General features: G+C 41.7%; 1 protein-coding gene across 2 annotated transcripts in view; it reads left to right on the top strand.

The window, feature by feature from the left end:
- Positions 1 to 14,121, top strand: part of trpm3 (transient receptor potential cation channel, subfamily M, member 3) — a 156,539-nt gene that overhangs the window by 126,529 nt on the left and 15,889 nt on the right. For both annotated transcript variants that reach the window (XM_078249837.1, XM_078249838.1), the window contains exons 14-18: positions 1,788 to 1,817; positions 4,403 to 4,695; positions 6,757 to 6,985; positions 10,738 to 10,944; positions 13,810 to 13,950. In XM_078249837.1, the coding sequence (XP_078105963.1) occupies positions 1,788 to 1,817; positions 4,403 to 4,695; positions 6,757 to 6,985; positions 10,738 to 10,944; positions 13,810 to 13,950 (900 nt within the window). The remainder of the gene's footprint in view (positions 1 to 1,787; positions 1,818 to 4,402; positions 4,696 to 6,756; positions 6,986 to 10,737; positions 10,945 to 13,809; positions 13,951 to 14,121) is intronic.

Consider the following 14,121-nt stretch of genomic DNA (forward strand, 5'->3'; position numbering starts at 1 on the left):
CATTGTGTTAGTATTACCACGTAACGTTACATTCAGGTCAATGTGCCCATTGGTTGTTGCTTGATGGGCTTCAGTTTGCCGTACTATGCTTTCAGCATATTTATTTAACATAAAGTACCTTTGAGGTTATTCTGGAGAAAATTCTAATCTAGACAGTATTTCTCAATAATAATACACATTTGCACAAAGCAAGTACATTTATCCGCTCCCATGTTGATAAGAGTATTCAAAACTTGAAAAAATATCCCTTAAAGTACATTTAGAACAGATGAAAAAATGTAATTAGTTTTTTATAAATGTCAGGAAACTGTTTGACTGAAATTGCAAGACATAGTGGCAAGAAATGGTTTCTCTAGGAACAAATTGAAATCAACTGACTACTATTTTGGTTAGCTTATCTTAAGGTACTAATTTCTCACTAGGTTGGAATATTAATCTACAGCCTGACAGCCCACCACATCCATTAAAGAAAAGCACATTAAAGACATTATTGTCACTCCACACAAATCATACGATGAAGGTGCTGTTCATCAGCAGAGGTCAAACATAAGAGTTGAGATTCTCCCATTAGCTTGATGCAACACATCATCCATCATAATAATAATCATGTGCCATCATTACCCCAATAATATACACACTTCATTCCAACCACTACAGAAGCTCGTCTCACTGATCAGCACGCCTTCAACCAAAGTGGAGGAACTGATCATTGGAATCATGTGCTGTAGTGTTTGGTGGCTCTGTGTTTTACACAGCACACACTGCACATTATATTGTCTACTGTATGTTCATGTTCTGTTGTTCTGATGTATAATTCTCTCATTCTGCCTTGAAACCTCACACACAGCCACAGGTGTGATGAAAACAGAAGTATACACAGCTGTGTCTGAAGCCCCATATGTCTGCTCGATGGTGCACCGTTGCGTTTGTATGTTTGAGTATGTGTGTGTTTGTGAGTGTGTGTATGTGAGTCTTCACGTGCCTGCTTATCTTATTGAATGTCCTCTGCCAACAAAGCAGCTGGAAAGACGCAGATAAAGCAAAGAAACGGGACAGAGACTGAGGCCAAATGAGAGAGAGAGAGAGAGAGAGAGAGAGAGAGAGAGAAAGTCGCAATTTACTGTGATTTTCTAGAAATGCTGAACGTGCGATCACATAGTCACACGCACGCACACACACACACACACACAAACACACACACACACACACACACACTGTCCAACATTTTCTTATGGCAGAACAAAGCTGAAACGTTGAAAGAAAATGTGATTTTGATGACACACACATACACACACACACACACACACACACACACACACACCCCCACACCCACACACACACACACGTTAACTAAAAACAAAGCCTTGAAATATATGCGGATATCAGAATCCCCACAGGAGACCTGGGCTATTTTTACCAACTCAGATGATGGCTCATGAATGCATAATTCATACATGCCCTGCTTTACTACAGATACACAGTACTGTACCAAATGCACAAACACACTCTGCTTTGACACATGCAAACACAAAGCCGTAAAGGATTGTTGCTGTGTGTATATAGTATACTGTCAATCACAAAAGCACAAAATTGTTGTTGCCATTTTAAAGAACAAACTGAAAAACTGAAAGTGCGTGACTTTGACCATATTAAAGAACATTTCTGCTCTCATGTGATCGAGCCTGTCTGTCAGTCTGTGCTGTGTTGTTCTTATAGAGTAAATGACTCTATAAAATACATTCGACAAGGTCTTGTTCTGCTTGTTTATGTTTCTGTTGCTTTTCTAGCCCAAAGCCCTGAAACTGCTGGGGATGGAGGTGAGTGTCGATCTCATCAAAACTGTTATCACGTCATTCCTTCACTGTTCCTCTCCCTCCTTTAAAAAAGCACTCTTTTCCCTCATAACGTGTTGAGTGTATAGTCAGTCTGACTATTTTTCAGCAAATAGTCGTTAAGTGTGTGCTGTGTGTCTTGCAGACTTTGAAAGACCTTGAGGCATGTTCAATTTATTTTTCTGGCAATCTGTATACACGTTTGAGCCAGTTAAAGGCTCATTGACAGGTAACATTATTAATACACTTCACACTTGATCCTTGATCAAAGTTATTTGCACTTTAATTTATCTCAGATTCATGAAATGAAAAAAATGAATGACTATATAACTGCATAATGGCTCCAGACAGTATGAATGTATCAAAACTCTTATGATACATGTCAGAGCAGCCCAGTTACATATAACTGAATAGGTAACGACTGACCTAACACGATTAAATAATACATGGTTTGTGTACTCGCATGTATATATGGGGTACCCACCATCAAGTATCTACATCATAAAGCTTTTATCACAGCATGTGTCTACAGTTTTCTCAGAGGTATTTATGTCTAATGTGCATGGCTGCCCTTTCCTTTGTATGTCTCCCTGTCAGTTTGTGTCTGTCAAAGTCTTTACCTTGATGTCTTGCTCTCTCTCTCTTTGTAACCCAGTTTATCATTCAATCGGTACGGCAACTTGGACATACATTTATGGCGCTGCAAACATTTCTAAATATCCATAAATTTAGAATCGTTGTCTTTTATATTTGGAGTGTCACTTTCTAGTATTAACGTGTAATTTACTGCCCTACTATTATCATATCCAGATAATCTGTCTGATGGCAAGCAGCAATTGTTAGTCGAACCACTGAAAGTCAATTTTCAGAGCTCTGTTATTGATCAACTGTCTGGTAGTCCTCAACTGTTAAAATGAGAAGTTATTGGAGATCAGTGGCGCCCTGTTGACATGCCATTAAAGGGTAATTTTGGTATTTTTCAACCTGGACCCTATTTTCCCATGCATTGGTGCCTAAGTGACTAATGTGAACAAAAATCTTTGAAATTGGTCCAGTTTTGTATAGAGGGAAAACGCGGTAACCGACAGCTGCGAACCGGGCTGCAATGTAATGTAAATGGGCAAATGCGCACCGCCAATTTAGGTCCACTAAAAGTGCAGTTTTTGCCACTGACAGGCTCACATTGTTATGCTTAGTGTCTGACAACATTATGGAAAAGGATCCCTACAGCAATAGACATTTTTGTTAAAAAGTAAGATCACTTTGTTTAACCAGAAACAGCCCAGAAATCACCATCACCAAAATCACCAGATTCCATTTAAAGGCATACTGTAGGACTGTATGTGTTTGCATGTGTTGTATGTCCTGTTCTCTTACATCAGGGACCATGTTGGAAAAAAGTGTTTCTCGCTTTTTGATACCCTCCCCCTTTGTTGTCTTTCTATATCCATAAATAAACCAAACAAACAAACAAAATCCTATGTAACTTTTCCCTCTTCGGTCCCCCTACAGGTTGTCTCATTGGAACTACAGCCGTGCGAGCTGTAGTTCCAATGAGACAACCTGTAGGGGGGCCGATGAAGAAGTAAAGCCGAACCAAGACGGCTTTTGATTTACAATTTTTTTATATATTCTTTTTATTTCTGTTCTGTGGACTTTGAATGAAATGTGTTTTACGGTGATAGAATTACTGTTTATTTAAATGGTGTCTGGTAGGTTTGGTGATAGTGATTTCGGGGATGTTTCTTGTTAAACAAAAAGGATCTTACTCTTTAAGAAAAAGGTTGACCTCTGAAGGGATCCTTTCCATAATGTTGTCAGACACTTAGACTAATAATCTGAGTCTGTCAGTGGCAAAACAGCACTTTTAGTGGACGAAAATTGAAGGTGCCCATTAACGTTACATTGCTGCTTGTTTTGCCGCACCCAACTGCAGCGGCCTTCATAACACTGGACCAATTTCAAAAAATGTTGTACCCATAAGTCACTTAGACATAAAAAACATGGCAACATAGGGTACAGGTTGAAAAATACCGAAGTTACCTTTTAAGACACTAACTGGCAGTGTCAACCTCTCTAGAGACAGGGAGTGAACCTGGAGACACAGAGGACCTCACCCCTGGTTGAAATGTTAAAAAAGAGAGAAAAACGTAAAATCCTTTGAGAAGATTTTATTGAAAAGTGCTTTAGACAATCCATATTTTGTGTTTGGCACTTTGTCCTTCCACCTTTGTCCTCCAAAGTCTGATTTTGCTTCTGCATTCTACTTACTTTCATCATGTGGAGGGTGAAAAAAAAAACAACACAAAAAAGTTAGCTAGGTGATAAGACCTCTCCAGATGTGCGAATGTGGCCAAACACAGGGCCAGATTCTTAGGTTTTGCTTGTAATTCATAACCCAAATTTTGACTGAATTCATTCATAATAGTTTAGCATCCACTTAAAACACTCATAACGTTGTGCCAGGAATAAATATAATCTGTAACAAGTCACCCCAAAATATGTAAACCCTACATAGTAGCAGCCTACTTTTCTTTCCATCCCACTCATTTGCTCTGGATCTCCACCAGGATGACATGCCCATCCGCAGAGGCCGCCAGAAGACGACGCGCAAACGAGAGGAGGAAGTGGACATCGATTTGGACGATCCCGAAATCAACCACTTCCCTTTCCCCTTCCATGAGCTCATGGTGTGGGCCGTGCTGATGAAACGCCAGAAGATGGCGCTGTTCTTTTGGCAGCATGGCGAAGAGGCCATGGCTAAGGCCTTGGTAGCATGTAAGCTCTGTAAAGCCATGGCACACGAAGCCTCGGAGAACGACATGGTGGATGACATCTCCCAGGAACTAAACCACAACTCCAGGTGGGTGACACGAATTATGTACGTACACACACACACACACACACACACACACAAACACATCCAGCCCAGATTTTCATTCTGGGTCACCTCTGACTTATCTCACGAAAACATTCCTACGAATAGGGCTGGGTATCATTCAAAAATATTCGATACCAGTACCAATACCAATACCGTGACTTTGATACCGGTTCCTTTTTTTCGATACCAACAAAATGAAATTACAACATTACACATTACGGCACAAATCCCAAATGTTTTTTCCTACTCCTACTACGTGAGCCCCGTCTCTGTGCGTAACCTAGAGTATTCCTGCGTGTCTCTGCGACGTGTAACGTTAGCCAGCCAATCACAAACATTATCAGATCTTGGTAGAAGCATGATGCAAACTTATTGGCTCACTGACGCTAATGAGATTTACTCCTTAGGTATTGAAATTGGGTATTGAATGACGAGGTATTTTTCGATACTCGATACTTTGGAGGGAATTCGGTCGGTGCCCAACCTACGATGAATGATTAATGTGTAGTTGTGTGGCGAGTCTAGACACAAACGTCTACCTTGACGCTCCACCCCCTACAGTATGGGCAGACACGCACACAAACACCCCAACATGCCTTCTTCCCTGCAAACTGACCTGATTCAGACTACTCCAGGCTCCCAAGGGCTGTAAGTGACATAGAAACAGAAATCTGATAACATTGTTAGTTAAGGATATGCACATGAGATGAAGGTAATCACCTAGAGATTAATATGCTGGCTATGGAAATGACTGTTAATTAAGGGGAAATCTTTTAGATACTACAAATGTTGCACAAATACACAAACCAAAACTCACACACACACACTTACACACAGTTTCAAAGAACAGCCTCAGAGCTGGCATATCTTGAGTTTACTTTCCACAGAGAATTTGGCTGGTTTCCTTCGAAGAACTCATTTAATGTAATCTTTACATAAGCAGTGTTTATGAATGCCTTTTCCTGTGTGTGTGTGTGTGTGTGTGTGTGTGTGTGTGTGTGTGTGTGTGTGTGTGTGTATAAACTCAAGGGATTTGTGTGTGAACGTGTGAAATGTAAAATGTTTGGAAGAACATACAGTAATGCCTACAATCTGTAGGGAGTTCTTACTTTCCAAGGCACTTGCAAACAAACTTTAAATACCTTTACAATATCCCCCTTTTATATTTCATCATAAGGTCCAATGAAAAGGCCTTTATAGAAACAGAAAGGTATTCATCGCTGCTGAACTGTGTCATGTGCTGTGCATCATGACATTACGAGCCCTTGTTTTATAAATCTTCCAAACCCCAGCCATGCTAGTGCCTTGTTGTACTCATTAAACTACACAGAGGAGATTGCTCTCCAGTGTAGTATGAAATTAGAAATTAGGGTGAAACTTGATCTGCACTGATTTACGTTTTTATTAGGTACTGAAGTGCTGGTTTAAGGAGTGGAGCTTTGTTAGCAGTTTTGAATTTTTCCCATGCAAGGTTGTGTTTATTTATATGTGTGTGCGTGTGCGTGTGTGCGCGCGCGGGCCATATTTTGACCTCATTTCTCGAAGAAATATTTTATAATAGCTCCGTAGTTCTGTCATCGTAACTTTGAAATCTGAACACAGCGTTTCTCATTTAGCATGCAGTATACATACAACAAGTATTCTGAACTCCATAAGCTTGGAAAAGATACTGACATAATTACCAGTGAGAATTTGGGCCCTCTTTGCTGTATGCATGTGTCTGCATCTACTAAAGAATTTAGATATGCTTGTCATGTATGGCCTTGCCCATGCCTATGTGCTGTGTTGATATGCATAATTGTGTGTGTGTGTGTGTGTGTGTGTGTGTGTGTGTGTGTGTGTGTGTGTGTGTGTGTGTGTGTGTGTGTGTGTGTGTGTGTGTGCTAGGTGTTGTATGCAAATCTAATTTCCTTTAGGATTTGGCCAGATGGTCAGTAATTCCTTGACCGGTTTAATTCAATTTTTACATGTTTGGACAAAGTGTGTCACTGTCGCTGTACATGTCTCAGTGTGCCCGTATATGTCCTGCATATGATTTCCCAGAGAGTTTTGCCAGCTGGCAGTGGAACTCCTAGACCAGTCCTATAAACAGGACGAGCAGATGGCCATGAAGCTGCTTACGTACGAGCTGAAGAACTGGAGCAACGCCACCTGCCTGCAGCTGGCGGTAGCAGCCAAACACAGAGATTTCATCGCTCACACCTGCAGTCAGATGCTGCTGACCGACATGTGGATGGGACGCCTGCGCATGCGCAAGAACTCCGGCCTGAAGGTAATAAAAGTGGGCCAGATGTTTGGAATTGGGTAAAGAAACGTATACTTACATTCAGTGGTGGAATGTAACTAAGTGCTTTATTTATATATATTTACTATTTACTCAAGTACTGTACTAAAGTACAAATGTGAGGAACTTTTTTTATGCCACTTTCTACTTCTACTCCACTACATTTAAGAGAGAAATATTGTACTTTTTACTTAACTGCATTCATCTTAAATTACTAGTTGCTTTACACATTAAGAGTGTTGCACACAAAACACATTTAGTTTATAAAATATGATGTTTTATTATAAATTAAACTACCCAACAATATACAGGCCTAAAAGTATAGTTGAAATGATTAGCTGATTAAAAAACTTAGTTGATTGACAGAACTGTTTGTTGATTGTTTTCAGTTTCTAAAATGTGAGGATTTTTCTGCAGAGTACTTTTAATACTTTAAGTACATTTCCCTGATGGTGCTTACATACCTTTACTTAAGTAACAAATTCAATACAGGACTTTTACATGTAACAGAGTGTTTTTACAGTGTGGTATTAGTGCTTTTACTTAAGTAAAGGATCTGAATACTTCTTCCACCACTGTTTACATTAAAGGGGTGGTTCAGAATTTTGGACATAGGACCTTATTTCCAAGTTAGCCAGTGTGTTATTTATCAGTGGAGACAGTTTTCAACACGTTTCATCCAGTCCTTCTAGTTGCAGAGTTTGCTGGTGCTAGGCTAGCGCAAGTCAACGGTTTATGCTAGCCTGCCACTAAAAACAGTCTTACCCACTCCACAGTACACCTGAGGCAAATAAATTATAACGCCAGACTATCGATGTAAATGTCTGTGTTGATATAATAATGTTAGAAATATAGAAATAGAAATAGAAATCGTTTGTACTGTGGAATGGGTAAGACTGTTTTTAATGGCAGGCTAGCATAAACCGTTGACTTGCGCTAGCCTAGCACCAGCGAACTCTGCAACTAGAAGGACGGGATGAAACGTGTTGATAACGGTCTCCACTGATAAATATCACACTGGCTAACTTGGAAATGAGGTCCTATGTCCAAAATTCTGAACCACCCCTTTAAATAAATCGTCTGTGCACTCCACAGTAACTTTAGGCTTTGGGGTTAGAGAGGCAGAGTTGTATCGGAATGCTTGAATCCCCTCAGAATACCTGGGAAAGTAATGAGAAACTCTCTCACCTCCCTGAGAAACTACCTTTGAGGTGGCCCAAATCACTCCTGTGGATCTGCTGAGTGGCTTAGATAAAGTGGAGAGTGGTTGTACATGACAACTACCAGGTGTGATATGTGGAAATGTAGGGATGTGAAGCATGATGATGAGAATTGCTGGTTACCTTTCTGTAGAAAATGTTTGAAAATTGTATGTTGCTTTGGCGATAATAACCCAGTATTAGCTTACCACAAATGTATCTGTACATATACAGTATCAGCATGTATGTTGGCAGATAAGTAACAAGAAGCTTCAGGATTAAATGCAGGTAAGTTGCCATTGCATATTTTGCCCATCACAGGGCCCTGACACGTTTTTTATGTTTTTTTTAACTGTGACACAGATGTTGATGATCAAATCTCTACAGGAAGTTCATTCCAGAGTTTAGGAGCCCTGATAGCAAAAGCCCCATCTCCTCTGGTCACAAAATTAGACCTTGGAACAGAAAGAAGAAGCTTATTAAGGGCGTACTTACACTTGGCCCAGTTGCCTTGAACCGTGCTCGAGCCCGATTGCTGGACTCGCCGACTACAATTGCCCACCACTTTTAAGCAGCCAGGGCACGGACAATCGATCACACTACCAGACTTTGGGGTCAAACGTGCTCGGGCACGGTTTATCTGGGCCAAGTGTGAGTATGCCCTAAATGTTCTTAGACCAAGTTCCACCACAACTTTATTTATAAGCAACAAATACATCTCTTAGAGGGGACAGAGGAACTGCCCTTAAGTACTACAAAACACTTGTGTCCCAAATATATTTTCCATGGAGGCTGTTGTGGTAAACATCCCTCTGAGTCAAGGGGAGAGGTTTCCGTTAAGACTGGTGGATGACTTTTGAGCAATTTCTGCTCATGTGGGTTTGTCCAGGCATCTGGCGGTAGGGTGATAGGAGGCAGCTGCTTACATCACAGAGGTTAGAGTTATTTAGTTGCCCTGGGAGTTGCTGAAGGGACGGCTGGGTTTACACTCATTCGTACACAGAGGGAGACAGGGTGATGGGTCTGGCTGACTAGCTTCTCGGAGCAGGGCAGACAACAAGTGCTTTAAGTATAGTTTGGTCTTTGCAGGAGGGAGGGGAGAGAGAGAGAGAGAGTGCACTGCTAATGCAAGCTCATTGGAGCGGAAAGACAGAAAGGAAACCACAAGTGGAACAAACAAGATTCGGTGCCTCCAGCAGTTCATAATAAACAGCAAATAACATTGTCAAAATGTTGTCGAGATAATATGTGTGCACATTTTTGTGTTGCTATAGTTGTGAGGGCAATCAATGTCTACCCTCCAACACACCAACTTATAGCAGAATATGGTTGCTGGAGGTGTTTTTTCACACATCTATAAGACTGACAAACTACTGACATCTTTGCTTGCGACCCCTCGACACGACAGGAGAAGGAGAAGCTGAGAAATCAATTTCTCTGCTGTGGTTGAATTGAACTGAATTTCTCACCCGTCACTAACCCCACTCCTTCACCCTGAAACTATCCTTTTCATATATTCAATCATTTTGTCATATGACTTTGATATTAAATCAATCAATCATTTTTAATTTGTCACATGAGATCATACAAGGTACAATTCCAGTGAAATGTTGTCCCATCAGCTCCTTCAACGTATGCATAAATTCATTATAAAATGTGTGTATGTGTGTGTGTGTGTGTGTGTGTGTGTGTGTGTGTGTGTGTGTGTGTGTGTGTGTGTGTGTGTGTGTGTGTGTGTGTGTGTGTGTGTGTGTGTGTGTGTGTCGGTTCCCTCATTTAAAAAACCTAGTGTCCTGAGGGTGGAAGCTCCACCTGAGCCTCTCGTTGCTGGCCAGATGTATCCGCTACCTTCCACCCGACCTCAACAGTGAGAAAAGGCTGTTACCCGGGTGACATGTTAAATTGTGACATGAATTGTCTAAATTTTCATACCTCTGAAATGAATGTAAAGTAAACTGAAATTGCTTACATTTCCTTTTAATTTTGAGCCAATAGTCAATGCAAGGAAAACCGATAAATGTCACTAGTTAGTTAGACAGCTGCTTCCAGAGATAAGAAGAAGACACTTGATTACTCTGCTCTCCATTTTCATCCCCTCTCCCTTGTTCTTCACCTTCCCACAATGTTAAAAGCCTCGCTCTTGCTTTTCTTGTTTGACTGGTATGTAGCCCAAGTGTTTTTACAGCAGGCCTGCCTCCTTTATCTGCCTTGTGTGTCACTCTAATCCATCGCACTACCCTTGCTGCCTGTCTGGACTAATGCTTTTGTAATTTGTAATAACTTCAAGGCCGGGGTTATGATGGGTAGGTGTTCACAAGGGGACATTTTTATTATGCGAGTTTCACATGTGTGTGTGTGTGTGTCTCAGACCGATTTATGAAGGTCGGTTTGTTCCCGACTCTCTGTGTCCTAATTTCTGCGGCACTGCTCATGAAACTGTACACCTTTTTTTTTCTTTTTTTTTATCCCATCTGTGATTTGTTGCTTCCAGCTCTTCTCCCTAACTTTCTTCCACCTCCGCTTCCTGTCTCTACCACCCAGGTCATCTTAGGGCTGCTTTTGCCGCCATCCATCCTGAGTCTGGAGTTCAAGAACAAGGATGAGATGTCCTACATGCCCCAGGATCAGGAGGCCTACCTGCAGGAGAAGGAGGAGGAGGAGCAGCCCGAGAAACCAGTCAAGGAGAAGGAGGAGGAAGACATGGAGTTCACAGTAAGATCTTACTGTGAGGCGCAGTACAACTCCGTGGTGAGAGAACCCACCTCAGCCCCGCATCTCAGACTCTATACACATATTCAAACTTAAGACAATACACACATGCTTTGTTCAGATTATTAAAACACACCATTGAACACATAGCCCAGATCCTGTGTCTTTTGTAAGTATCTCTTGTGGACCAGTTTTATGTTGTTTCCCATCCACAATGAGATGTCGATACACACACACACACACATACACATGCAGTTCTTCACACACACATCCTTGTTTCTCTATTCTGGCCAACTGGACCCTTCCAGCCAAATCGGCCTTTCCTGTTTCTCGTCGTCTCAGCAAAGACATGGTCGTGGAGTTGTAGCGTCTCAGTCTGTCGCCGCTTGTGGGTTCCCTCGTGTATGTTTCTTCTTCCAGCTATGTCCTTCTCTATTTCTCTCTGCCTTTTCTATGGTCCCTCTTGTTCTCTGCCCAGCTCTCTCTTTGCTCCTTTTGTTTCTTTATTTATTTTGCTTTTAGCTCTCTCTCTCTCTCTCTCTCTCGCTAGCTCTTTCTCTCTTTCTCCCTCTCTCTAGCTCAGTTCTGATTGAGGTACAGTACGTATGCTAGCCGATTGCTGCCCCTCACTCTCTCCCATCGTGATGATGGCTTGCCGCAGCATACCACTCAGCATGTCGGCTGCTGAGCATGGGAGGCCCAGGCTTTTGCATTATATAACCACATGTCCGCCTGCTGCGGCAGAGCTCAAATCATGCAGAGTCTGAGCATCTTCTCCCGGCTCACAGTGGAAGAGTTGGTCCATCTGCATAAACATGAATGTACAGCAGGATTAGGGTTAATCGTTCCATTTCAATCCAATCAATTCTGGAGACGATACCAAGAACCAGTTTGTGTGTTGAAAGCCAGGCTGTAATTTCAAAGACAGTTTTAAGACATAAACTGGATCTAAGTTTGTTCCATTACATGATTGAACTGAAGTCGAACGCCCCTCAGCACCACTGTACATACTCTCCATCTGCATTGAGCACAGCCAGCAAGCCAGCGCAAATGGGCCGTCATACACATGCAATCTTTGAGGCACTACCAGAGGATGCATTTGCATTGAGCCCCTTCCTATTGCCCTGGCTTCTGACTGTATAAATGCACCTTCAGATACTTATGAATCACACAAAGATTCATACAGATGTAAACAGACTGCTACACCACAGAGGGAGATTGTATTGTTTTATCCTCAGATGCTTTAGATAAACCACACTGTGATGAATGTCATAGCTTGTGTCCACTTGCTAATCGGATAATGTGCATGTTCGGTACAGTAAAGAGCATGGTGTGATTAACACACTGGCATCTGAATCTGTTCACCCTGAAGGCCCTGTCTGTGTGTGCCTTGGACAAAACATGTAGCTGTATATGTTTCACATATTTGGGGGGGGAAAAAAGAGAAAATCCCTTGATTCCTTACTGATGGCGATTTCTTCTTTGATTTCTTAGTGGTGGTTTATCACTATTGTGATCACCTATTCAGTGACCTGGCAACTTAAACCAACTCCACATCATGTATTTCAAATATTTAGACCAGCTTTCAAACATTTCATCTTTGCCCAGGTCTGCTGTACTCCCCTACAAAGGCTGAGTGCTGTAACTAAACAGTGAAGTTGAGAAAGGGTTTAATGTTTTCAGACTGGACAGCAAACTGTCAAATAGACAATAAGGTTGTAATTAGAGCTGTCAATTGACTAAAACATTTCACTGCTATTATTTGCACGATTGCCCTTAGTAAAGTCGCGATGAATTGCAAGTTAATCGCACATTTTAATCTGTTTTAAATCCACTTTATAAGGGATATTTTTTAAGTTTTGAATGCGTGGTATTTGAGACTCGCTGTACTCCAGTGGTAACTCAATTCTCATCGACAGCACATGCAAATAACTAGTAACACAAGTCTTGTCGAGAGAACCATCTGGAAGCGTTTTGAAACTGAACTTGCCAATCACAAGTGTCTTTTCGTTATCCATTTCTGCTCAAGTAGCTTTGTTCTGCTAGCCATCCACAACGCTGCATTGCTATCTGTCTTACAAGCTAGCTTTCACTTGATATAGCCAGAGTGCAGTAACTACACAGTCAAAGTACCCATACTGTTTTTGGTTTTCAGGTCTGTGTTGTAGGTACTGCTAGTTCAAAAAGCTGTTTTCATAATATTCTTTTATTTTTTCAGTCAGAAACGTCCGATGCAGGTTCTAACTCAGTTTTCAACAAATTTGTAGTTACTGCGCTTTGCCTTTGTAGGGCAGTATACTTCTTGACATACAATACAATTCCATGAATGAACTCCCTCAGAGGTCTGGTGTTGCTTTGACATTAAGACCATGACCCATAAAAACAGTGGGCTCCGAACCCTCTCTCATGGATAAGGAAATGTGTCACAGATTGAAATGAGATATCTATGTCTTATCTTTTCCTTTCTCTGTCTTCTTTCTGTCATTATCTTGTCTCTCTATTGTCTCTCAACTGTTTGTCTGAGACACAATCCATGAGTGTCTGTGTCTGCGTCATACCGTGTTACCAGCCTTCACCCAACACTCCACCTCAAACACACATCTCACATTTTGGAATGATGACATTGCCTGTGCTTGCTTCTTTGATTATGAATTTTTAAACTGTGCCGTAGACACAATGTAACCCTCTCCCTCTTCTCCTTTTTTTTATTTGTTATTCTACTCTTCCCATCCCTCCTTCTCTCTTCCACATACTTGTCCCCATCTCCATCCTCTCTCTGTGTCTCCCTCACTCATCATCCTCCGTCTTTCCAATCCATTACACTTCCCACTCTCCTATTCCCTTTATCCCTCACACCTTTCACTCCGTCCTCCCTCGCTCCATGTGGGGTTTGCATTCACCCAGGCAATGCTGGGAAAGGTAACCACAGAAACATCCAGAAAGAAGGATGTCGAGGAAGTTCAGAAACGCCACCGCCTCATCCCCTTGGGACGCAAGATATACGAGTTCTACAACGCTCCAATCGTCAAGTTCTGGTTCCATACGGTCAGTGTCGGCTTCGGCAATACCTCCTACATGCTCAGCTTCATGTTTGGCACTGTCGGTGATCACTGCATTCCTGCAACAGCATCGTTTGCTGATTCCCTGCTGTCAGCTTCTACCACCACAGTGCCCTCTATTCTTGTCATTAGCCTCCTGTTCCACCCTGTAATTATC

Source organism: Sander vitreus, chromosome 5, assembly GCF_031162955.1.
Source record: "Sander vitreus isolate 19-12246 chromosome 5, sanVit1, whole genome shotgun sequence".
NCBI classification, from domain to species: domain Eukaryota; kingdom Metazoa; phylum Chordata; class Actinopteri; order Perciformes; family Percidae; genus Sander; species Sander vitreus.